Source organism: Caloenas nicobarica, chromosome 2 (assembly GCF_036013445.1).
Source record: "Caloenas nicobarica isolate bCalNic1 chromosome 2, bCalNic1.hap1, whole genome shotgun sequence".
Lineage (NCBI taxonomy): Eukaryota > Metazoa > Chordata > Aves > Columbiformes > Columbidae > Caloenas > Caloenas nicobarica.
Window position 1 is genome coordinate 145,565,509 of NC_088246.1, and position 26,216 is coordinate 145,591,724.

The 26,216-nt window shown below is 40.3% G+C and overlaps 1 protein-coding gene across 6 annotated transcripts in view; it reads left to right on the plus strand.

Annotated features, from left to right (window-relative positions):
• The window catches only part of OXR1 (oxidation resistance 1), a 283,064-nt gene that overhangs the window by 194,866 nt on the left and 61,982 nt on the right, over nucleotides 1–26,216 (plus strand). For 4 of the 6 annotated variants that reach the window (XM_065628162.1, XM_065628164.1, XM_065628161.1 and 1 more), the window contains exon 4: nucleotides 22,448–22,530. In XM_065628162.1, coding sequence (XP_065484234.1) covers nucleotides 22,448–22,530 — 83 coding nt within the window. Of the gene's footprint in view, nucleotides 1–9,433; nucleotides 9,675–22,447; nucleotides 22,531–26,216 lie in introns of those variants that run through there. The other 2 variants (XM_065628160.1, XM_065628168.1) reach the window with 2 other exon arrangements.

The window sequence follows — 26,216 nt, forward strand, 5'->3', positions numbered from 1 at the left end:
AGCAGGCTCTATCACCTTCTTGTTCTCCCCTTTTAGTGTAATAATCCAGTAAGTTGAAAAGCATGGATCTCTGTTGGGCTGCACTGATAATCTTTCTTCCTTTTGTGAAATCTGACCTCTCACTTACTGTACTTTAAAGGATATTAAATGATGAGGCCTCTCATCCTACAACAGCTTAATTTCCTTGGTGAGGGACTTTGTAAAAAGCTTTCTGAAAAATATAAGTACACTGTTGTCAACTGATTATTCTTATCCACGTGCTTATTGACTCCTTCAAAGGAAAACTATAGGTTTTCAAACCAAGACTTAAAAAATTGATTGATATTTTGCTATTTTACTTATCCAGATGCCTTCTAATTCTGTTATTACAATTTAATCTCTTCATGAAGTCTTGAGTAACACCAGATGTCCTTTACTACCATAGGGTCCATCAAAGCTTTCTATGCAAAAAAAGTAAAGTTACTGGGGATCTAAAACAAGTCTAAAATATTAAAGTTTTGGAGTTTTCTTCAGAATTGCTTTCAGGCTCCTAATAAAGATGATATTTAATTATAGCAATTAAGAATCTGTCAGCACTACTGAAGTTCAAAATGAACACCTGTAATTTTGGTGCTTGAAGAGAGAGATGAGAAGGACCACAACAGCATATTTAATACTCCATATTTAAGAACTGAGTCTTTATAATGAACCACTATTATGGTGGGTTACTAATAAAAATTACGCAATTGCATTTTATGCAGAGTAAGACTCTGCATGGCCCTGGTTTCCTGCAACAGCATCAACATGTCAGCACTCAACACTACTACCTTGTTTCTGCACCAGTGCATCATGTAGCCAGCCCAGCTGATTAACTGGACTAATCAGTCAGACTTCTGGAACAAAAATGAGACTTGCACTACGCTGTGGTTAGGGCACTGTGCCACTGGAAAGCACACCTTTCTTCAGGAGCCTTGAGCTATGAGCCATACTCAGTTCAGGACTTCAACATCAGATTAGCATCATTATTCAAACATCTGAATTTTTCCTTTCTGATTTAATAAGAAAACAGATCAAGACTCGACAGTAGTTTTTCATCCCTTCTATTCTCAGCATCACCTTTCCATTCACTGAGGTTTGTTGACTTCACTAAGGCCATGGCTAAACCAGTATGCTCTGTATATTTCCAACCTGGAACTAGTATAATTCATTAACATTAGGACCTATAGTTGGGAGAAATAAGCTTTTGATTTCTGCAGAACACAGCAACCTGTTTCCTGGATGGGAAGCGTGTCACTAGTGCTTCACACTTAAGCACTGTCAGCTACATCTCTTACCAATTCCCAATCTTGATCCTGAGGCACTGGAGTAAAAAATCTCAGCAGATAACCATTAATTACCTGTCAAAACAACTCAGATTCTTTGTGATTTTCTGCACAATTAATAAACACAATATTTCATCCTCAGATGAAATACGAGGAAGACAGTGAGATATGGCATTAGTCATTCTAAATAAAGCCTACAGAAGAGCCCATCTAAACAAATAGAAGGAAATTAATCAGATGCAAATAGGATCTGCAAAGCCGTGGGTGTGCATAGGTTCTCAGTGGTGTGTACAGCATTGCAGCTAAATGCGGCTGAATGAAGAGAGAGAAATACCACAAAACTGTGACAGTAATCAAGACAAGATACTAAAATGTGAGAAAGAGATGAGAGCTAAGCTGCTGATTCTTAGGTGGAAATCTAATGTGTATAGGATACAGTTTCTTAATTCAGAGATAATACAGTAATGGACAGCCTTCAAATGATTGAGCTAGCTAGAAGCAATGTATTTGATTTTGGAGGATAAACTGTAGTAATTGCCCCCAAAAGGACAGAGTGAGTAACTGTCCACAGGTCTTTTACATGATATTATGGGAGCAAATGAATCAGGGAAATGCTTGTGATATGGTGCCAGTGGGGGAGGGAAGGAGAGACCAGATGTTCCTTAAGAAGCAAGATTTAACAAGAAAGAAAAAGCAGAACTTCCTCTTAGTAAGATCAACGTACTCCTTGGTTTTCATTAAAAAGAAAATTTCAGGAATGTCCTGCACAGATTTAGATGGCTCAGAAAAAGGTATGTACAAAAGGCTTTCATACACTTTGCTCATGGAAAACAACTACAAAAAACAGGTAGAAAAGAATGGAACAGAATTCACTCTTTTTTAACTAATCCTTAATCCTAGAATGTACTGTCTAAGCAGGAGCAATTAAAATAGAAAATCAGTAATTGTTACTACAAGAACAAAATTGCAACCAGAGGGATCAGCTGTTGCCATTAGCCTTATTGTGGCTCCTGATAAACTGATTATTTTTGACCCATTTATCTAAAAAATACCACTGTACTTCAGATGGTGTTTCTACTTAAAACTGGCATTATGTGGCTGCTCATCAGCTGTTCCTAAGTCTGCTTTTTTCAGGTGTCTGAGAAGAATCATTTTGTTCAGATTCATTGAAAGGATCCTTGTATCTTAGGTATCTTCATGTCTAAAGGTTGCAACTAAAACTCATAACCTATAACTAAAAGCCATGATGTTTTCTGAACTGGAAACTAGTCTGGTGCCAAATGAATGTTATGGGAGCATGTGACAAGCAGTCGAGTATGTCTTCAGACAGAACCTTTTCATTATATAGAGTCACTTCAGTGATTATTAATGCAAACTTTTCCCCCAAGAGAGGACTATGGCTTTCTAATGTATGTGGATCTGGCTATAAATATGAGGAATACAGCTGGTCATGAGGTGGCAAGATACTGATCACAAAGCAGGCATTTTTTTTGTTAATGATCTGAATCAATGCTTTGATTTGAAATCTCAGTTGTGTTATGATTGCTTAGTCTTCAGAAACAGTGTAAACAGAACTGAACTTTAACAACTCTGTCCTCCAAGAGAGACATTCTATTTTATTATGAACCCATCTGACAATGTAAAAAGGTCCTTTGTGAATTAGAATCTGGTTCTATTGTTTCTGAACAAGTATCAGCCAATGTCATTACAAGGATATAGTATGCTAGCAACATGATAAGTGTTTAATGACTGCTAAGAGTAGTTACAGATATACTGCAAAAAGAAAAACAAAAATAATTAAGACTGTCTGCCTAAGATTCAAATACCTGATGAATAATCAATTTTCTGATCACCTTTTGTAAGCAATTATTTATCATTTGCATAATTTATGGCTCTGTGGAGGATGGGATTAGCTAGTAAATAATAGAGAGTCATCAATTATACTCTCAGTGTTTTCCACATTCAGTTTCAAAACGCATGATGAAGGAACAAAATGTCCATGAGATGATGACATGAAGACAGGGATACATCTGTGTCTACTGAAAATTAACTTTGTTCAGCTAATATTATACCTAGTGAGCATCCTTAACCTGCGTGGGTGTTTGTATATGTATGCACATGCATGCATATCCCTCAGGGTCCAAATTCCCTGAACAGGACAGAATGTTCTGTTTATAATAAGCCACTATTGACCAAATAAGTATAAATTGAAGACCTGGAGGTCATTTCATGTTTATTTGATAAGGTTGTATATAGAGCTGTGTTACTGCAGTTGAAACTGAAGTTCTGCTGTAAACAGAGACAAGTCCCAGGATGACATGCATTCGTCCTCAAGGCCATATTTGAAAACTTCTGTGTTGATATCTTTGATATTCTAACAAATACTGACATGATATGTTATTGTAGAATGGACCATTTCAACATCTAAGTATAAATATTATACTTTGGGAAAATAAGAACTATAAATCAAGTAACATTTTTTTTGCTGTTTCAGTAATGTCCTAGATTTGATTGCACATTTTATTTGTGTAGTGTTTCTATCTTTACTATCTAATTTAAATTACGGTATTAAGATTTTTGAAATCTTGCTAGAAAAGCAAAAATTGCTTTCTCTTCAGAGGTGAAAAGGACTTGTTGGGCTGTCCTAAGTATACCTAGTCTGACTTGGATTAGGTTAGATACCAATCTAACAAACAAAAAAAATATCATTTGTGTAACTACAACCTGTATCAGAACAGACAAAGCACAAACAGGTCAGGTGTTGCAGAGGCATCTGACAGGAATTACTTTTGTCCTCTTGAATCTTTTTAGATGTGAGAGACAAAAACTAAACACAGTGAATATTAGGGTGCTTAAATATTATGAAATTCAACTTAAGGAACAGTGCTTAGGACTGCATGTTTTGATGCTTAAATGCATTGTACGGGGAGGCTGAGGTGCCCAAGGTCCAAATATTCTCCTCGGCCTGGAGAAACCTCATGTCTAGTTGTGGTACCTTTATTTTATACAGCTTCTATAAAAGGAAATGAAAGATTTATTGAGCTAGATTTGAAATACTGATAAAGTAGGAGTTTGATTCAGTTTTCTACTGAGAAAGCAACTCCCTTACAAGAGATGCTGTAATGGCTTCCTGCCTTTTTTTGGTGTTACTTCAAGAATAATCAGATACAAAACATAACTTATACTTGAAATATGCCAGTCCAGAACTAAGGACTGCCAAATTCCCTTTTTCCCTGTGTTTATTCTGTCTTGTCCCTTCACTGTGACATTTTCTGCTGAACAGGGAACAGCATCAATGCTCAAGGTGGAGACTGGCCTCCTTTTCATTATACCATTACAGGGAGCTGGTTAGGAAAAACAGAATTATATCCGTACCTGCTGAAGTCCGAAATTCCAGGTTTGCCATGTCTGAGTATGCAGATGAAAGCTTCCTTCTTGCTGAGTGTCTAATCTGAAAAGAGGATGTGGTGTTGTGAAACCTGTATGGACAGACACACCAAACCCACAGGTCTCTGTAGAGAACCTGCTTTAAACACCACCCACTTAACTTCGTGTCACCTACTGGTTATCTCTTCTCAACTTCTCCCAGTTCTCACTGAATTGCCCTTTGGAATTATTGGGACCTTCTTAATCATAAAAATAGATTTGCACAACTGTTTTAATTTCCTAGAACTCTGCATTTCTGTACTTCATCATTCAAATTAGTGAGTTCATAGGGAAATATGCCTGAGAATGTGGGAGTTCTGCATACCTCAGTTCCAGTCCCTCCTTCAGGGACTGCATGTACATTTTGCATTGTATTTAATTTTTACTGAAACAGCATTGGAAACAGACTGCAGTCTGGTTTTCAGTGTCTTAAGAGTTTAGCTTTTTCACTAGAAAAAAAAAATCCTGAATTATTTTACGTTACTAAAATTAGGTTTCATTAAAAATTCAGAGAGAGGATATGCTTTTATGCATGTTCTAATTCAAATCCCTGTTTTAGCTACTCATTATAGGTTTTGCAACTACGTAAATTGTAGGATCTTGACCAGCCATGGTAATTTAGAATACTTAACAAAGGCATACAGCATCCTCATACCATCACATGAGAGTCGGTGGCTCCACAATGAATAAGGAAACTTAAACAAGGCATTTGGTTCAAACCGTCAACATTACATACTTGTGTATAGGTTGCTTATATACAAGTGAACACTGACTGACTGCCACATGACTGACATCAAGATTTGTGCCTTGAAAAGCATGTACAAACCTTGTTTCTGACAATATAAAATAGGAGTTTTTGTGTTACGGCCTAGTGTACTTCTGCCTGCTTATCCTGTACACCAGGCATGGGGACTGGCAAAGGCCTAAGGCAGCTTGCACACAGCATCTGCTGGTGTTTTGCCTGGATTGGTTGCTGTAATTTGCACTTTTTTCACAAGCAACAAATCTGTTCCCGAAGAAATAATAGGTCACTAGCACTTTATTGTGGTTTAATACCAGCAGACACTTGCTGTGTTCTTATTCTTTTTTTCTCCTTTGAAAAGAGGCCTTGGAAATATCCTTTCCTCATTGTGTCCTTCTCTATTTGACCAAAACTCATCCCTGTTCTCTCTTCCCTACACCACCAGTTCTTTCACGACGCAGCTCAAGCAGCTCACTGCCTGCTCTGGTTTGGGACTTTGGGATCTAGCTACGAGACCAGGTTGTGCCTTTATGTACAGCAACAGTTTAGCAGAATGTGTTATTAAGCGTAGCACCATAAATGCAGACGTATTCTGTGAGATATTTCTGTAGCTACTGGGGGTGGTTTTGTGTGCAGTACCGATAGGAAGGCATCTCCAGTTGTGCCACAGTTTCACTATCACTTTGAGCTATGGGACACTGGAGAGGGAGGCTGGATGGCAACTGCCTCCCTCCCTTTCCTCTCTTCCAGCCACTTGTGCTCTTCTGTTGCTCTGCAACTTGTGCTTCCACAGGTGTTTACACACAACTCAAACAGATCTGGAGATCTAACTGGGGGTAATATTAACCCCACAAAAAATAAATATGTTTAGTTAGTTTTGACTACACTAAAAGATACTTTTAAACAGAGCAGCCTTACTGCAGGGTTCATTGACCTGACAAATGCTTGAGCTCACGCTGGTACCACAGGAACAGGCACAAGCAATTAAGAGCAGGTAGGACCAGCTCCTTCTTTTGGAGGGCCCGTTTTAAGTGGTTGAGTTACAGAGATACGCTTTCTGCACTGATACCACAGGCCAGAAAATAAACCCAGGAGAGATCATTGTTGCACATTCAGAGATCAAATACAAACGTAATGGCCTCCGTCAGCAAAATACTGGTTGTTTGTAGACACTGAGGACATAAAGTCAGTATGATCAAGTTTCTGTAAAGGTGTTCAAGATCAATGTAAGTGTAAAAAAAATATTACAAATATTGTAGAACATATTTATATTTGTTCTAGTTTTATGGCAAAAGGGACACACGCTGCTTATGTATGTAGTGTGTTGTGTTGCTTCTACCAATTAAATAGTTGAGGAATGCTGCAAAGCTTTCTAGATGGAAAAGTGGGCTATAATTTTAAATCCCAGTATACTAGATTTTATAAATGACACAGGATTAATCCTGGTTAGTTTTCAGACCAGAGATATTGTCAAAAATCTTGCTATCACAGTTGTGGCACAACTAAGTAGAAACAGCATCTTAAAGCTCATAATAGTATAATACTACTGGGTGTTTGTGTTGAAGATGCCTACTGAAGTAGTATAGCTGTGACTATATTCTTCACAATGTTATAATAATGTAATAATAATAATAATAATTGTATTACCTCAATGCCTTAAAATTTTATCAGTAGTCAATGAATGGCACATATCTTAAAGAATACTCTTTTTATTAGCACAGATACCTAAATCTTGTTTCTATAGTTAAGACAATTCAATTGAAGAATTTTTTCTTCCTAAGTAAAAACATGGCTAAACAGATGCTTTTGTGTATGGGCAATGATTATCAATACTATGAAAATTACATTGCAGTAATAGGTGATCACTTTATACTTCAGTGAGACTATTTGTGAACAAGGCAGATGAAAGCAGCTAAAATGTAACAAATTCATAGTTATCAAAACGTTTACCTTGAATACTTCACCAAAATGTTGAATCAGCTGAATCTGAATCTGTAGCCTCTATCACTGCAATATGATGATAAACACTAGATAATATGGGCTTGAAGAGGGAAAAAAAAAGAACTATTTCAAACCACAGAGGAAATCAATATAGTAACAGAGATGCATATGTGGCTAGAATACTGGTGGACAAGCCAGCTCAAAGTTTCGAAAGTGCTGAGCACCACAGTTGTAAACTCACACCTGGTGCAAAGACACAGGTAAATTTTCCTGAAATAGAATCAACAGGGCAAAAGATGAACCATAACTTTTTTATAGCAGAAACACTGTAATGAAATGAAAACTAATTACAGTGTTTAGGGCAAGACAAATCTGGTAGGCAGAATAGTTTATATAATAAACATTCAGCGGTACTTAGACCATGCAGTGACTCTGCAGTTCCTGATTTATTCATTAGTCCTGAAACAGACAGATTACACATCCATTTCTACTGGCAGATTTTGGGTGGAGGGAAAGCTAATTCTGCTGAAAATATCTTGTTCTGTTTCAGTGAAAAGGCTTTATTTGGAAAAAAAAAAAAAAGTTTTGAACATCATTATCTCCTGAGCAGGAACTGATTTAAGTAGTAGAAAGGTTGATTTGAGTGTACTGTTTACATCAAGTAACCCTCAGAAATCAGCACTCCAAAACGCTGACGTTAAACTCTGACTTAATTGAGCAGCTGCTACAAGTGAATAGGAGTTGAGATAGCTCAGCACTTTGTTCCTCTGTTCTGCATGTACACAATAGATTTGGCTCAACAAGAGCATTTTTTTATAAAACAATGCTTTCATTTGCAGCTACATGCAGCATGTAATTGCAACATAGTCTGATTAGAATATAAGCACACATTAGCTTACAGTGCGTTCTTCAGGTCTACAGTACAGGTAGTAAATATAATTATATGGCTGTTCTTCCAGCCTCAATTCGTGCAGAATGCACATCGTAAGGCAGATCTTTATCATGAGATTCAGTGTCTTAGATATTTCTTTCTCTGTTAAAATGTTGGGTCGGGTTCTTACTGGGTTTATTTCTTCAAACCTTGGAAGTTCCAAGAATTCTGAGGACGAAGAATGGGAGAGTACAAATAAACACTACAAATCAAATGTCTGTTTCAAGAAGAAACATGCATATACCTAGTAAGTTCTGCTGGAAGACTAAGTGACGTAGTGAGTTCAAAGGTTGAGCCAGGTACCGATGTTGTCGAAGGAGGACAGGAGGACATGGCTGGGCTAGCACGGCAAGGGCAGTGGCAAAGAAAGAGAGCGTGAGGGACCAAAAGCAGGACAGCAAAGCCACAGGCTGGTCTTGTTTAACAGTGACCAGGGTAAAACATCTTAATATCCATGACTGTGAGAAGATTTAAAAATATGAGATTTCCTTGATTCTTAATTTTCATGCTTTTTAGTAAAGGGAAGCTGAGACATTAAAGCTAGAAGTCAATAGAAAGCTTTGAAGCACATCATTGTAAAGCAGTGGGCTTTCACAGAGCACAGATAGAACCCCAGACTGCGGGTGGGTTCACACAGGTGCCCCTGAGCCTGCCTGGCACCCCACGAAAGCGACCTCCCGAGTGTCCTGGTCACAGAGGCGCTGAGGAGGCCGAGGCGTCCCCCGCTCCACCTCATGGCCTGCACCCCTCAGGCCGCTCCGGCAGCGGACGGGCCACCTTCCCGCAGCAGGGAGTGCATTGCGGCCGCTTCCCCTCCTCCGCGGTCCTGTGGAGAAACCAGGGAGCCTCGGAAGATGCGGGCGGTGCGGCAGCTGCGGGAGGAGCGTCCCGCTGAGGACACGCTGCCCCTGCGCCCGCACAACCCCGCACCGGGAGCCTGCCCCGGCTCCGGCCCGGCCCCGCCTGTGCGGGCCGGCGGCCGCGGGCACCGCTGCTCCGGCTGCCCCGGCCCACCACCCGCACGGCCCCGGGTCGCGCCCAGCGCCGGCGGCGGCGCCGCGGCCCCTTTAAATGGAGGCGGGGCCGAGCGCCAAAGTTTGCACAAGTTGTGGAGCGGGGCCGCGCGGAGCTGCGTGTGCGGCCCGGCCATGGGGCCCCCCGGCCGGTAGAGCCCCCGCCATGGACTACCTCACCGCCTTCACCGGCAAGGGCGGCCGCCTCCTGCGCGGCACCGCCAGCCGCCTCTGGGGGGCTGTGCCCGGCGGCCTCCGCCAGGTCCGCTTCCAGGACGTCCGGTGCCGCGGGGAGCCGGGCCCCACCGAGCCGGCGCCAGGTAGCGGCGGGGAAGGGGCCGGGGCTTGCAGGGGCAGCGGCCGGGCAGGGGCCGCCCTGGCTGCCGGGGTGGGTTTCTCGCCTCCCCGAGCCTCCCGGGAGGGGAGCGAGCTCCGCGGAAGCGCCGGCAGGAGGGGGAGAGGGTCCCTTGCCCGGCGGGGAGCGGCCCGCGGGCCCCTTCGTGCCCCTGGCTCCGGCCTCGCCGAGCGGCGGGGGTCCCGCAGCCGCTGCTCCCCTCGGCTCCCGGGCCGCGCAGGGGCGGCTCTGAGCGGTGGCCGAGGGAGGAGGCGGCGGTGGAAGACGAGGAGGGGAGGGCGTGGGAGGGCCGGCACACGGGCCCCGGCCGGCACACGGGCCCCGGGCTGCCCCGCCGGGGCGCCTGCCCGAGCCGAGGCTGCGCCCCGAGGGGCTCGCACCAGGACAGGGGCGTAATAACGAAAAAACTTTGCAGTCGCTGCGCGTCTTCCTGATTTCAGTGACAGTGCTACTGCATTTACTTTCGTTACCCCGCCCCTCCCTCCCCCACAAACCAGCTCACTTTCCTGGTACCTCTGTTGACCAGGCTGAGGGAAAGCGACTGGAGCAGGAGCTCCTTGGTTTGAGATCTCCTGAGTTTGCAAGGTAGTTTTTGCCACTTCTGTGCCCCTGGAAAACAGACAGTAGTACTGTGGAAATGGGTTTGGCGATGGTAAGTAGTAGTGGTACCTCTGCATTTCAGTGGTCAAACAGGTCAGCCAGCAGACAGTGACTGTCCTGTGCCTGGGGCTAAGGGACCTGCTTTTGTCACCTGCTTTCTTGATCATGTCGTTGGGCCCTAAGTATGGATATTGTAACTCACTCATCCAAAGTGAGTACTCAGGTTGCCAAGAAGTACCAGGAAAACTGGAGGGATGGGCAGTGAATGTACACACTCTATATGTAGAAGAGGACCAGGCAATAAGGACTCTAGGCAGGTAATGCTGTTGACTGGAGACTAAAACCAAACTGTGACATGACTAGTAAAAACGGCATGGTCTAAGGACTGCTTGGAAAGAAAAAGACATATGAAGTTTGTGAAGATGCTTTCTAGAAATCTGAAGAGCTGTATACAATGAATAGTAAATATTTTCCTTTTTTTTCTCCTGTTTCAAGAATCACTGTGCTATGTGGATGATCACATGTTTATCATTGTAGGGAAGATTGAAGTTAGGTTTTTACTGAAAGGTAGTATTAAAGACCATTGAGTTTGTTACTTTAGGTTATTTTGAAAGAGTAAAATAGTTGGTTTTTTGCCGAGAGAAACAAGATGTGGTACTTATTGTAGTGGGCAAGGCGATGGGAATGCCCATGCATTCTGCCAGATGTAGATGATGTGTCCTTATGTGCTATATTGACAGTGCCACTCTTTCTTTCTTTATTCGTTGTCCCTCTACTCCAAGACATACAAGGAGAGAGACAGCAACTTGTGTTTCAGCAGTGAGATGAAGTACCTTGAATATGGCCTCTACAAGCTGTTAAAGGCTTGCTAACAAAGATTACTTATACTACCGTGCAGAAGCAAAATGGCAGTAAAACTCTTCAGCATTTCTGGTCTTATGATCAGTTACAAGGTCATGTGTTCAATTGTTAGTGCAAAGCATCTCTTGTGATACATGTGATTTCTTGGAGGGAGGAGCTCCCTATTCCTATTGTTGCCTTCTTTCTCTAGGACAAAAGATTAACTTAGATTGTATTATAATGTTTTAGGTTTTCCCTAGCTCTGAGGAGGAATTTTTCTTCCTCAGATACTTTCATAATGTAATACTTCAAATTTGCGTTAATGAAAAGTGACTGCAGTTTTGGAATGCAGGGTGGGTTTCTGTTTGTATAGAATTTGATTTGCCTTTTTGACAGAACCATACTTGGGGTTTTTCCTCACCTAGACAAAGCACAATGTGTGAGGCAATTGAATCCTGGTCCTCTCATGCTGTCTTTGCCTTCATGGGGTTTCTGTCAGTTATGGGCAGAAACAAATTCTGGTGACTGCAGAGTTCTTCTGGAATGTGTTTTGCTGGTTTTCACAAATCGCCTTTGCCCTGGTAATGGGTGCTGTGGAAGCTGTAACAATGATTACTTCAGTTGAAATCCAACCTCTCATTTAATTAGAGATGGGTCCCCTGGCATTAACTTAAACCTTAATGGCAAATTCTAACTACTCCAAATGTTCAAGCTCTGTATGCTGTGTTCTGGATGCAGGCCTACCTATTACTCTAGCTTTTTTTTCCGCTTAGGACTTTCAGAAGGATCTTTTCAGTGTTCGTTTTCTTTGCATTGTTCAGTTGTGACTATGCATTACTTATTAAAAGAATAATTCTTCATAAATACCTTGAAAACCCTGTTTCCACATTTCTGAAAAAAAAACCCAACATTTTTTAGTCTTAGTTACTTTATCGTAGAAATGAAATTCAAAAATATCTCAATTTTATTCATGTAATATTAGTAAATTTGCATTTACTATTGTTTTGCTTTTCTTCCTAAACAGTTGAACAGCTGCGCTGTAAGGTTTCCAAGTCCAGGGAGGCGAGTCTGGTCAAATGCCATACCTTAAATCACTGTTCTGAGCCTACGTACTTCTTTGGGTACATGCAGAACAGTTTATAGTATTTCTTAGTAGGAAGAAAGGAGACGTTGGGAGACTGGGTAGTGTGATGGGAGGCTGTAAACCTGTTTAACCAGTTTACATTGTTTGTGTCAGCAGCCGCGTCAGTGAAATAACTTCAGGAAGATATTTTGTCTTTTAATGATTGTGGTGGAGGATAAAAATGCAAGGAGAACCAAAAATTTTAGAGAAAGCATCTGACTGTAGTAAAGGCGCTACTGAAAATTTCAGTGTAAAATTCCCTTTTTATTTTCTTAAAAAAAAAAAAGGCCTTGTGGGCTTTAAAATATAGCTTCTAAAGACAGTCTATTGGTAATTTCTAGAAAGAGCTAGTGTGTATGTATTCAAGACCTGGCTTTACCTAGAAACTTGGGCTAAAACAGAATGTAACGTTATTGGTACATATTGTAGCTGTTAGTATGTTGAAGTTGCATGCGTTTTTATTTGCTTTGAGATACAACTCAAAGTTTTAGAGAATGTGCGATTAAGGATTATTTTTTTACTGCAGAATTAACTTGAACATTAGGTTTGAGTCTCATCTGTACAAACCTCTCACTTAAATGAGCCCACAGCATGTCTCATAGTTCAGTATACTGTTTGCTTTTTCAGCTGTGTGAAGGGGAGTGTGGCTGCCAGTGAGGGACACAATTTTGCTTTTTTCTCTGTGGCACTGGGGAGGCCGTGCTTTGGTTTGGTGCAGCACTGTTAAAGAGGCTGCTGGGAAACTGTAGAGGGTCCAGCCAGTGTGTTTAGGATCATAGGGCATCTACCTAAAGGGGCACACTCTTCTCAGTACTAAGAAATTACAGAAGAAGGGGCAGCAGCCATGAGTTTTGGTTTGAGAGGTTCAAATTGGACAATAGGAAAAAAAAAATCACAAGGAGGATAGCCCATCTATGTGACAGGTTACTGTTTTAAGCTGACCTAATTTGATGTTGACAATATTCCTACTTCAAACTGGAGGCTGGAGTAGATGTACTTAAGAGGTTTGTTCCAGATAACACTTTGGTTCTGTGAGGACGCACTTTCATGCTGGGAGACTCATGCTTCTGCCCTTCTAGACATTTTCACCTCACTTCTGTCTGTGGCCACTTCATGGCAGGGAGAAGATGCACTACACAGGCAGTCTTGACTTCTTGCAGTGTGTGTCTCATTAAGTACAGAAGTTAAAAAAATGAAAATCAGTCATTCTGAACTTGTTCAGAGAATCCTCTTAACCAGTCTGTCCAGGAAATTGTTGTACCTTCTGTCTATTAAAAGTGTTTTGTTGATTTTTTTGCAGGTGCAACTTGTTTATTCAGTTCTGAACCATGTGGCCTCTAGAATTTATTTACATTTTTTTCTTATCAGCTTTTGAGTTTTGATTGGTAGGATAACTATACACAGTATATCTGGTAAGCCGTGTGGCCTGTCAGTCCTCTGTACTATGGTGATGGTAGTGGTGGTGCATTAAAATAAATGTGCTGGGCCAAGTTACTGTATACTTGTCAAGTTCTGCTGTAAAAGTTAGCATCTTCCTTTCTGCTCAGAATAAAGCAGACATAAGAATAGGTAGATTATTTCCTCACTTTGTCCTTATTCAGTACTTCACTTTTAAGAAATTAACTTTAACAGGTGTATGATAAAGTATGAGAGGCTTCAAACTGGGGAGACACAGTTCTGCAAGTTTTCCTGTACACACTGTTCTGGATGAAGCATGTGAAATGTACCAGCAGCCTTTACAGAGATGCTAATGCTTCGCTTTCATGTCTGAAAATACTTCATTTGGTACAGGCATGAGTGGCAAATGTGATCTTGGAATGTATCAGGCTGGTGACTCAGTCATCTTGTGATATGTTAATGTGTGCAGAATCTCTTCTTCCGACTTATGTGCTACTAGTGTACAGAAATTCTTGACTGTTCCCTGGGTGTATGTGATGTTAAATTATCTCTTACTTAATGTTAGGCTTTGTACTACTACATCTCACCCTGCTTTTCTCCAAGCTTTGGCGCTACAGAATTCACTGTGTCTCCTTTTACCCAGCCTTTGCTGTTGATTGTGCTTCTGAGTTTCTTTGCCGATGTACAGTTCAACTATTTAAAATCTAGTCCATTGGGAGCTCATTAACATACCCCTCCATTCTGCTAGTTACTATTTCTCTCTCCCCTTTAGTGAATTTTTGGACATAGTTTATGATTCTTAGTCCATTTTTTACTGTTGAATAGGATTCTGATATATTGGATATTTTACTGAAGTTCAGTTTATATCTGTTTCAGTCATCTGCTAGATTAGTTTATAATCTAAATATGGTTTATTCTAGCAATCTGGTATCTGTTGACTGCGTTGCATTTTTGTTTTAATGTGTCATGTTGCATTTTTACCTTAATTTTTCTGGTTAATTCCCATTTCTACGTTCGAACAGTTTTGAAGCTTGCGTTTCATTGAAAATCCTGAATGCTTATAGCTGCCTTTTGACTTACTGCATGTATGAATAATACTTCTCTGTTCATCAGTAAGCAACGCACCTCGCTGTGTTCTATGTGTGTATCTCCCTCTGGCTTGGTTTGGTGGTGGCCTCATGCATCTGCATTGCCTGCCAGAAAAATGTTGGAGGAGTCATAGTTATAGATAACTCAAATTGTAAGCAAGACTGTTTAGTCTTCCTTAAAGTAGGGAAGGCTACGACTTCAGGCTGGGTTTTGCAGTGCCTTATCCAGCTGTGCCTTGAAAATGTCCAAGGATGGAAACTGCACAACTGCTCTAGACAGTTAGATTTTTACCTTTTGTCCAGTCAGAAGCTCTCCTATTTGTCCAATATGTCTATTGTCTTTCGTTCTCCCACTACGCTTCACTGCATACATACTGGCTCTGTCTTGACACCTGCGGGGAAGTTATCGAGAAGGTGCAGGAAGACAGCTGTTACAGTCCCTCAAAACCATCTCTTCTTTGGGCTGGAGAAGCTCTGTTCACTTAGCCTCTTCTCACAGCCCCCAACTACCTTGGTGGCCATTCACCAAAATAGTTTTCATTTATTAATGCCTTTCTTATATTGAAAGGGACTGGAGGCAGGGGGGGAAATGGAATGGTGACATTAGAGCCAGTATTCCAAAAGCCATGTGAGTGCCAAGTTAAGGAGAATACCTACTTCTCTAGTGCTGTCTCTGCTGGCTGTGCTCCTGTTGGTACAGCTGAGGATGCTGTTGGCCCTTCTGGCTGCCGGGGCACACTGCTGGCTGCGTCCGTCTTCCTGCCTACCAAGACCCCTGGGGTTTCTTTAGCAGAGCTGCTCTCTGGCCAGGCAGTGCCAGCCTGTGCAACACAAGGATCTCTCCTTGCCATGCAGAGGACTGGTGTCCTGTTGAATTTTGTAAGGTTCCTGCCAGCCTGTTCCTCCAGCCTGTCCAGCTGCCTCTGAATGGCAACCCTGCCCTCAGGTATGGTGACTGATCCCCCCAGTTTGATGTAATCTGCAAGCCTAATGCCACAAACTTGTACAGCAGGATGTTTACCCAAGCTTTGGGTCTAACTTCACATACACAGTACATCTGTTTGCATGTTAGCAGAGCTGTTGTAGTGCACAAGTCTGCTACAACATTAGGATAAGGCGACTGTTTCTAAGCTCATAGAAAGACTAGGTACCATTGGCTTAAATGTGATAAGGCAAAGTGTAAGTTCTTAAAGGTGTCTAAGGATACCTTGATATTGCTGCACGATGATCATATTGCTTATGGGGTATTGTGTAGACTTGAAGATGTACAACTAAATGGGCTTAAATACCTGAAACAGAAGGGCAATCATTATTGGAAAAGTTGACTTTGCTGTCTCAGAGCAGTCATGATTTTTGCAGGTTTTCATTAGTATATACATTTGGTCTGTAAAGGTTGTACAGTGGGTGGAAGTTTCAGTTAGGTCATCTCTAATGTATTAAACTGCACATGTACATATTTTAGCCAGAACAGGGAAGGAAGCTTACTGTTGTTAACACCTACTGTGACATCATCTGAAAATTTGGTGAAGCATTTCTGTTTACCCTGAATGTGAAATGTTCTTTTAGAAGAAAGCCCGTGCGATGCGCATTCCAGGAGTGTCATATGTGGAGCTCACTTTGTGTCTTCTAGACATTTGGAGAAGTGACCTGCCTTAAATATGTTTCTATTGAATTGTGTTTCATCCTGAAAAAATGCATTTAATTATTTCTGCCTACGTGCTCTGCAGCTGACCAGATAGCAGAAAAGGTGGTATGTGTTAGAGGAATCACAAAATGAACTTCAATTGGTGCAGAATCTGTATTGTAGGAAGAAGCTGTTCTGATGCGTTTGCAGTATTCGTGTAGCATTAACAAGGTCTCTGCATTTAGTTTGGTGTTTTGTTTGAGAAAAATGTGAACAAAAGAATCGTGTGGAGAGCAGTGATAAGGATCAAGAGTTCTGAGAACATGACTTTACTAGAAAAGTCTGAATCACAGAATAAGTAACAGTTGCTTAGCAAGAGGAGACTAAAGGAGTATTGTTTATGACACTGCCTTGGTCTGAAAAACTACCATTTTGGCTAGAAAACTGCAGGCTACTAGCATCTTATAGACTAGTATTAGGGCCTTGTTGTTTCTGGTTCCTAAGGCATTAGAAGATAACCGAAAATAATATTCCAGTAATTAGTATAAGCATATCTAACTGCAGGAGGGAGAGAAGGGTCACTGAGATAGCTGCTCTGCTGAGGTGTAGCCCCTGCTGTTAGGAACCACAAGTCACCAAGCCTTATGAAATATAAAGATATCCTACTTTGATCTTTTGTGCTTCTTTATGAATAGATTATAAAGATCTAATTGTTATTGAGCAGAACTAATCAAATAAAGATGTAAATCTCTGTTTCATGTGTTTGATCTTTCGTTTTTTCATGTGCTGCTAAATAACAACATACTCTGTAATATTTCAAAGGAAGACTACTCTTCTTTCCTTACCTTGTGATTCAGTTTTGAAAAATCTTTACCCCATATGTGCTACATGGTTTTTTTAAGAACTGTGAAAAATTGTGTCCTAGACAAGCATTTAACAAGGCTGCCGCCTCTGCCTTTTTCTTAAACACATGTAAATCTAATGCGTAACTTGCAGTTCTCATTGAGGGGGGATAAATCATCTTTTTCTCATCTTAACTATAATAAGCTCAGTTATTAATTGTAAACAATTGACATGAATTATTTACTTGTCTAGCTTACTTGCTTTAATCTCAAAGGATACTTGTTTGGTTTATCAATTTATTCCTCTGGAAAAAGTGATCTTTGTAATTTCTGTTAACATTGAAATGAGGAGATCAGCAGCTGAAAAACATTGCAAGTTATTTGAAATTTAAGCTTATCATGCAGGAAAATAGTAAAGGAAAACTTAATACATTTTGTTCTGTGTGGAGCTTGAAGATAGTCCTAAGGAATTCTTAGCATGTACCTTTGCATTGTTACTCACAGTACAAATCTTGAGTTCTCTTTACTGTCTTTTATTGCCAGAAGTCCAAAGGATGTGCTAGAAGCATCGGCAAACAGAAGATTGAAGGTCTACAGTTCATCTTAGATGGAATACTAAGAAATGAGAAATGTCACTCTTGTCGTGTCAATTTGAACTAGCAGTGCCACAGGTCAACCACAATTCAGTGGCACAGGGCCATGCAGAGGCAGTTAGTAGAACTCACCTATAAATGTTGGAATTTAACTTCGCTTGTCTTCAAATTACAGTTGAATAATGCCACTAACGATTACATATTTTAAGGTCAAAGCTGCCTCATTGGAAGCTGTATGTTCCTAAAACATAATGTTCCTAAAACCCCTCTTCCTGTCTTGTATAAATATAAACAGTATGTCTTTCTCTCTGGTTATGTGGATGATCGTATGTAAATATTCTTATGCTATAGTTATTTAATATTAACTTTCTGGATGTACTCATACAGCATTCAGACTGAATATTGGTCTGGTGTCATTTTGAACACTGCCTTCTGAATCTTCCTAGTTCTAGTCTTTTAGATCCTAGACAGTTGTAATATTTTCTTGTAATTTGTGCATCTGATGTGAACTTTTCCACTTCAGTGTTTCAAGCTGTTGTGGAGACCTAATCCTGCAAAGTAGTAGTTCAGAATTAAAGCAGCGACCCTGACGCTACTGAAGGTCTGGTCTTGTTTCTGTCTAAACCAGCATGGCTGGAGATCTAATGACCTGGCACCACAGGTCTCCTTGTTAAACAAGTTACTGTTGACTCTTGAGGTTGTGCGCAGCCTGAAAGGGTGATGTCAGGTTTTTCTTATACCCGTGGTCTGAGAACATCAGCGTTTGGTAGTCTCGCTGGCTTCCTGCTGGCAGATGAGGTAGTGATTGTGTGTAGCCTAACAAGATGAGCTCGTGTAATGGAGTTATCATCAGAATAAGCAAAATTAAAGGATGAGAGTGATTCCCATTGGTATTGAGGTCTTTTCAGACCACGGCATCCTATGTTGGCGGTTGTTTCCAATTTCACATGCTTGCTAGAATACCAGGGGCACAAGGATGGCTTAAAGAATTACTTTCCTTTCAAAAATAAGTAGCTGGCTTGTTCAGCGAGAGGCAGTTGGAGGCTTTGCAGTACCTCATCAGGGAGGCTGAATTCATGTCCCTGCCACTCTGACCTATTTTCACAATTGAAATACCTCCTAGTTTTGTTTCTGAGATGTTGAGTGGGCTGGAGGGGTTCTGTATGAGGAGACAGCTCCAGTGCTGGGGCTGTGGGCAGAGGTGTGGGGGTGACAGCAGTGCCCAGCGCGGGACCCGCAGGCTGGGCAGTGACAGGAGGCTCAGCGCTGCCCCCTCCATCTCGTCTTGGCTCGGGGGACTTGGGTCAAAGTCGGTTATGAAACACTTGAATCCTGTATCCACGTAGTGAGAGGGAAATAGCGCTGTCACAGAGGGAAGGAGTGAATGTGGGCACTGATAGGAAAGGTAGGAATTACTGTCTTAGGTATGGGAGGGAATGACAGTAAAAAACCCCTATGAAATACTGCATCAAGAATAGTGTGGCCAGCAGGACTAGGGCAGTGATCATCCCCCTGTACTTGGCACTGGTGAGAGCACAAGTCCTGTGAGGAGCAGCTGAGGGAACAGGGCTGTTCAGCCTGGAGAAAAGGAGGCTGAGGGGAGACCTGATCGCTGTCTACAGCTACCTGAAAGGAGGTTGTAGCATGGAGGGTGTTGGGCTCTTCTCCTAAGTAACAAGGGATAGGACGAGAGGAAATGGCCTCAAGTTGCAGCAGGGAAGGTTCAGACTGGATATTACGAAAAATTTTGTCACAGAGAGGGTTGTAAAGCATTGGACCAGGCTGCCCAGGGAAGTGGTTGAGTCACCATCCCTGGAGGTGTTTAAAAGATGCATAGATGAGGCTCTTAAGGACGTGGTTTAGTGCTAGAGTTTGGTTATGGTTGGACTCAATGATGTCAAGGGTCTCTTCCAACCAAAACAATTTTATGATTCTGTAAGTTCCTGGGGAATTTGTTTTAGGAGTTCTGGCATCTGCTTTCCTCCAAATAGCCTCCAACAGCCATCTTCCTTCCTCACCCCCCTACCCTTCGGTTGCTCTTACTTTCCTGAAGTTACCAGAATGCTCTGAAGTCTAAAGCACAGCAGGTCCTTCTGCCCTGAAGAACAATTAACTTTCCTTTTCTATTTCTGGCATATGGAATGATACGGCAGTGATTATTGTGATATAATGATATATTATGGCAGTGCACAACTTTATTCTACTGTTCAGTTACTGGTGAGGGAGAAGATAACTTGACCTCTTCTAGTGACACCTGTTTGCAAACTGTTTAGACACTCATACACAAACTGGTAAGAAGAAAAATGGAACTTAAGTTTGGGTTAGGGAAAAAACAAACCAAAACCAAAACACAAACAACATTGGGCTGTATACAAATGAAGTGTGTGTATACTTTTGTAGCATAGGGCTTCTTTAGTTCTATCTAATAGTATGGAGGGGGGCAGGGGAAGAAGATGCTTGTTCTACAAGCTGAGTGTTCCATGTATAGATGATTAAGGGACGTATGGGATCCTGGATGAGATCAGTCTGTCTTCAGCTGCATCCTTTGACTTTTGCTTAAGTGCATTTGAACCAGACTGCTGTCGAATGGAAAAGATTAGGCTGCTGGCAAGGCTTTGATATGGGCTGAAAAATTTGGAACAGCTACAAGTCAAACAGCTGCTGCAATTTTTCAGTAGCTTTCCAAGGAGGCACCTGTTGTGTTGCAAGGTCAGGTAGAAACTTTGGTAAGAAAATATTTGACCTGGAAGAAGAGAATCTTGGCTACTGTTAGTCTACGAACAAACTTCTAGTGTATTTTATTCATTACTGAGTTGGCTTAATTTTGCCTAGAGACATTTCTAGCATTTTTTAAATTATTAACATAATCAGAAAAAAGGTTTCTTTTAGGTCAGTTTTTAAAAGCCGCTATTAGTAAATAAGGGAAGAAATACTTCTTCATGTATTGGATGAAGATAGGATGCAAAACTACAGTGCTTAGATTTTTCAGAATTCCTAGAAAGCTTTTAAAAGTAGGCTTAAAGTCTTGACTGTCATTCATAGCTATAAAAACTTGCTGTAATTAATACCGTCTATAGATCAATTTTTATCTTGTAGGTATGGGTAAATTCTCCCTTAGACTTTTTTCAATATATTAAGAAAAGTAGAGTTAGTCCAGTGTTTATTTCCTTATTATATAAAGAACACCCCAGGAAGCTACTTACATTGAATCTGCTAGAAATCACTTTCATTATTGCCTTCTGCAGTTTGTCCAATATAGCAAACACAAGGTATTTGCTGAGTTTTTATTTTTTGTGTGTTTTGTTTCTTATTTCTTGACATTGCAGAACTTCCTGTGGATTTTGTTAGGTATTTTCTTTTTCCCTCTCATATTTTGACAGTTTCAACTATCCGTGTAGAAATGTGTGGTGGTAGTATATGAAATTCATGCAAGTATTTGTCTAGTCTCTTTTCCAGTGTTGCAATCTGGTCACTAATTTAAAATATTAATGCACAGAAGTTGCTGTCAATTTCTAGCAAGTTTCCTTAGTACCTCAGGTGAGACTTAAATAGATGTAGAGCATGTTTCTATTCTCGATCTAGCCATACTAAAATATTTTAAAGTAAGGTTTGTTTCTGCTATTCAATTTTGTTTTAAATATTTGACTAAATATATTCAGTTATGGTAAAATAAATTTGAATCTATCAAAATGGGAGTATGACTACTCCTATTGTAGCATGAAAACATAACATCTCATTCATGTAAGTATTTTGGGCTACTTAATAGCAGATATTTACCTTTTGAAGGTGGAGGCCTTGTGACAGAAACTTAACTTCTTAAGAGAGTCATCTCAAAAAATGCATGTTATGGATGTGTTAAAAAATCCCTTTTCTAGAGATGTAGAATTAAATGCTTTCTGTTGAATCACGTAAGTACACTGTTGCATTGCCTTTATCGTTAATAACGAAACAATTAGTATCAAAAAGTAGGGTATACTTCAGGTACAAATTGTTGCTGATTTGGTTTATGAAGTGAAGGTCAACAAAATACCATGCGCCAATATAAAGAACAGTTCTTAACTGGTGTTATTTATTTAGAATCTTTATTGTTTATGCATAGGCTGTATGTGTTTGCTACTGATAGGATAATTGTGAAGTTAAACACTAATGCTCCTTGGTTTATAAGACAGCTTTAAATATTCTGTATTTAACAGCCTTTACACATTTAAAAAAAAAAATCCCAACAAATTAGGTGGAACATACAGGAACTCTGGATCATGTCCCCTCTAGACAAAAGAAGCCTGGGTTCCACAGAAAACCAAGCAAACACAGTGGTTGCAGAAATGTTGCTTCCCTCATGGGGTCCTTCTCTCATTTAGCCTTCCTTCATTAACAGGTTCCCGGATAGCAGCAAGTATTTATGCAGTTAATTGATTCCCAGTTATCAGTGGTTTATATTGGTCAATTCTTAAAGCATTGCAGAGGAATGAAGTCCCTGTTCAGCAGCCGCGTGTCTGTTAGGCAGAGTCACCGGGAGTGAGCTGTGTGACTGTGAATTAAATGTCTGCCCACGGGGCTGTAGGCAGCAGCCTGTGACAGTGCTGAGAGAGAAAAATGAATTTAACACGCACGTTGCCTCAATTTTTTTCAGACACTGGCCAGAAGAAGACCCCAGACAAGAAAGATGGGCGACGAATGTCTTTTCAAAAGCCTAAAGGGACTATTGAATATTCTGTAAGTTACTGCTTTATTGTTAGAATGTCATTGCATAGCAAGTGCAGACTTAGTTTCATTACAAAATATAAGCAAAACAGTAATGTGCATTAGCTTTAATCTTAGAATTCTGTGTATCTGATAGCTTATTTTGATAGAAATTAGCTAGTAGTACTTGATTAATGCTTTTTTTAATTTTGCTTTTTTCTTTAAGTTACTTTTTTCCTTAAAAAAACCAACACCCAAGATAATAAATCTGTTGACTAGTTCACTTTTAGGTAACTAGTTAGAAATGGTAAATAACATTAATTATAAAAACAGGTGCAAGCTCCCTGCTTTCAACATTATTAATAAACTGTTGACATGAGGAGAAGTAACAGAATGAAATTGGGTGGGGGCAGCTATATCTTGATGCTGACCTTCTGTTGTTCTCTTAATAATTTTCATAGTCTATACCTTTTACTGTACAGATCTGTTTCTACAGCAGCATCTGAAAATGGAGCCTTTCTCTGCCTGTTCTGTTCTTGAAATGACCCTCAAACTATGCTGCAGTCAGCTTTTCACATTTGTGGTTACTAAGGGAAACTGAATTGAGAAGTATCTATCTTATGTTATATACTGGAAATATAATTAACCCTATAAATAATGCTTATAGAGTTCACATGAAAACAGGGAAAGTCAGTCACAGTTATCTTTGAATGCTTTTGAAGCCGAACGTGATAAAATAAAAATGAGAACTTTTTAATAAAAAGTCTTTACGTGAACTCCTGGTGATCTCTTACCCCAAGAATAAGGGAGATGGGAGAGACTTAACTCTTAATGTTACGTAAAGCCAAGCGATGGTATGGCTTAACTATAGAGAAGGCTGTGATAGTCATATGGAGAGAGACAGAGGGTGAGTATATTGGAGCGAGAAGCACTTCATTAGCATGGCTTATATTGGGAATTTGAGTATCATTCTAGACTAAACTGAAGACTTCCTTGAAGTTGAAATTCAGAACATAAATTTATTTTGTTGAAGTTCTAGCAGCTGAAGAATGGTAAAGTAAATGTGACTGTTTCTGTTATCTTAACCCCATTTTGTCTGAGATAATTGGAAGAAATGATCAGGTGTAACTCTGCAAAACGGGGGTTCCTCTCCACTCAGTAAATCCCTTAACTTGTCTCTTGGCATCACATGCATGTATTTACTTCGGTATGTAAAATTCCAGGCAAAGCCAAAGCACCAAGCTTTCCGTTCTTAAATTAGTGCATTTGTGCAAGTTATGTACTTTTGCAGGCTTTGTGTTCCAGTAGGTGGGGTTTTATTTGCAAAAATAACTTGCTTAATACATACTAAAGTATGTATCATTTCCTTCTGAGTCGAAAGGCCGATTCATAAGAATCAAAACCTTTCTTTTACATTTAGTCCAGCTTCTAAAGGAGCCTGTTTTGTGTATGGAACATGATGCATTTCAGCTTCACAGATGCTGTATTCTGTCTGGTCTTGCTGTACCTCTCACTTGTGAAGTACTTAAAGTAACATCAAGTTTTCAGAGCTTTTGGTTATGTGTCGTGCACATATGTCATAAGAAAATACACAGATCTAAACTTTAGGAACCAAGGCGATACTTACTATATATATGAGAGCATTCTGGTAACTACTGTGATAATTTGCTACTGTTGTTATTTATGACTTTATACCATGTGGAGGGATGAACTTAGGTCTGGTTTCTGCCTTCATTCTACTCCCTCTCAAAGCAACATACATATGTACACACACACACACACACACACACACTTTTATATGTCTTCATGTGTTGCTGCTTTGAGAAGCAGTAGAAGGATGAAGGCAGAAACCAGACTTCCCTCAGTTTTGTTGAAAAGTTAGTGAAGTTTTTTGCCTTTGTTTGTTTTGTTGTTTTTGTTTGGTTGGTTTTTTGGGGGTTTTGTATGGTTTTTTATATAATTTAATGTGTTAGTTTTTCCAGTGGCTATATGGTTTTTAGGAGGAGAGGGCTTATTTATATTCCTAAAGCTTAGAGTGAGCTAGAATCTCACTGATGCAAACTATGGGTTTTTAAGGTGAAATACACTTCATGCTAGAATTTTTTTTTTTTTAAAGAAAGTTATTACTTTGGGAACAAATAAACAATAAAATGTATTTTCTCTTCAAAGATAAAGCTAAAAGGCAATTAATGTTAAAGATTTTAATCTAAAATTCCCAAAGCATAAAATCTTGGAACTTCTATTCTGCATGTAGCACCAGTGAGAAGATGTCAACAGATGTGGTACTAAGTGAAGTAGCAAGTTCTGGGCTAGTAGGTTTAAAGGAATGTCACTAAGTTAATTTTCAGTGACTGCCTCTAAAGGATACAGAAATTTATGGTTTGTTTTCACTGTTACTGCTTAGAGAGTGAACAGAACTTTTTTTAAAGTTAATAGAGTTTTTCTTCTGGATGTTAGTCAACTGATTAGATGCAAATTGATATTATCTGTTGTTTCTGAATTCACAGTTGATGCCCCAGGCCAGTTATTTGCCCCTTCTGCACACAGCTGAGGCACGTTAACAGGCTCCAAGGACCAACAGGGCAGATAGTTTAGGTGAATTATTGTTACCAGCTAGACCTCCTTTTTTTTTTTTTTTTGTGAAAATAGCATTTTTAATTTGCGTAATTGACATCATTATATTGCTGTTGCATTAGAAGTATTTTCTGTTATTTGTTGTACAAACAGAACCATCGTCTACCTACAGGTGTTCACAGAGCCAATGACAGATAAATAAAGGAGCATAAGCAGACAGTGGCCACAGCTCACCAGTGGTACTGGCATGGTAGCAGTTGCATGACTTCAACAATAAGCCTTCTAACACCCCTTCTTTTTGAGGAGAAAAAGGAAATAACTGTGGCTTTTTACAGATGTTTTTTTCTCAAGTGCAATAGACTATGCAGGAAAAGCACTTTTTGTTGGGGGGAAAAAAAGTGAGCAATGAAGGCAGATGATCTGGTTTATCTCCCTCCCCTGGGGATCCAAGGCTGTATTCTTCTCCTGCAATATTAGCAGATGAGCACTTGACAGACAGAGTATGTTGTCCAGATCATGAGAAGAGCTCGATACCACTTAATGAAGGTCACACAAGCCTACAGTAGACCAGAGCCTTAATACTGAGTGTTAAGCCAGACTCCTCAGTGTTGAACTGCTGATCTTCCTGCATGTGATTTTTTTTTTTTCCCAGTTATTTAGTGGCAAGTTTGACATTCGCAAACTGGGTCTTGACTATTTTGTTTGTTTGTTTTAGTTAGAAACAAGTTAGATAAATTCACAGAGAACAAAACTACAGAGGCTTATGGGTTCCGCTTCTTGAGGTAAAGCAAGGAGGAATTTTTGATCTTTTCTTAGCTCAAGAGGCATTGGTGGCAAGTGTTTTTGTGGTGACCATCAAGAGGCGAAAGTTTGCTAAACTGAGAACGCACACGAATACTTTGAATTTCTTGTTGTAATGACTTGCTGAACCTTTATTTTGATAGTAGATAATTGGTGAATATCAGCTAAAGTCTTTCTAGAGTTAACTGTAATTTCACTTTCAATCCCAGGGCAGCTTGGATAGAGAGCGCTAAAGGTTCTCTCTTCTGGTGCAGCTAGTTTTATTGCCATTGTAAGCCATTATATGCTTTTCGGACTACTACATACTTAAAGTGGTTTTGCCTTCTTCTGGTGCTTTCATTTCA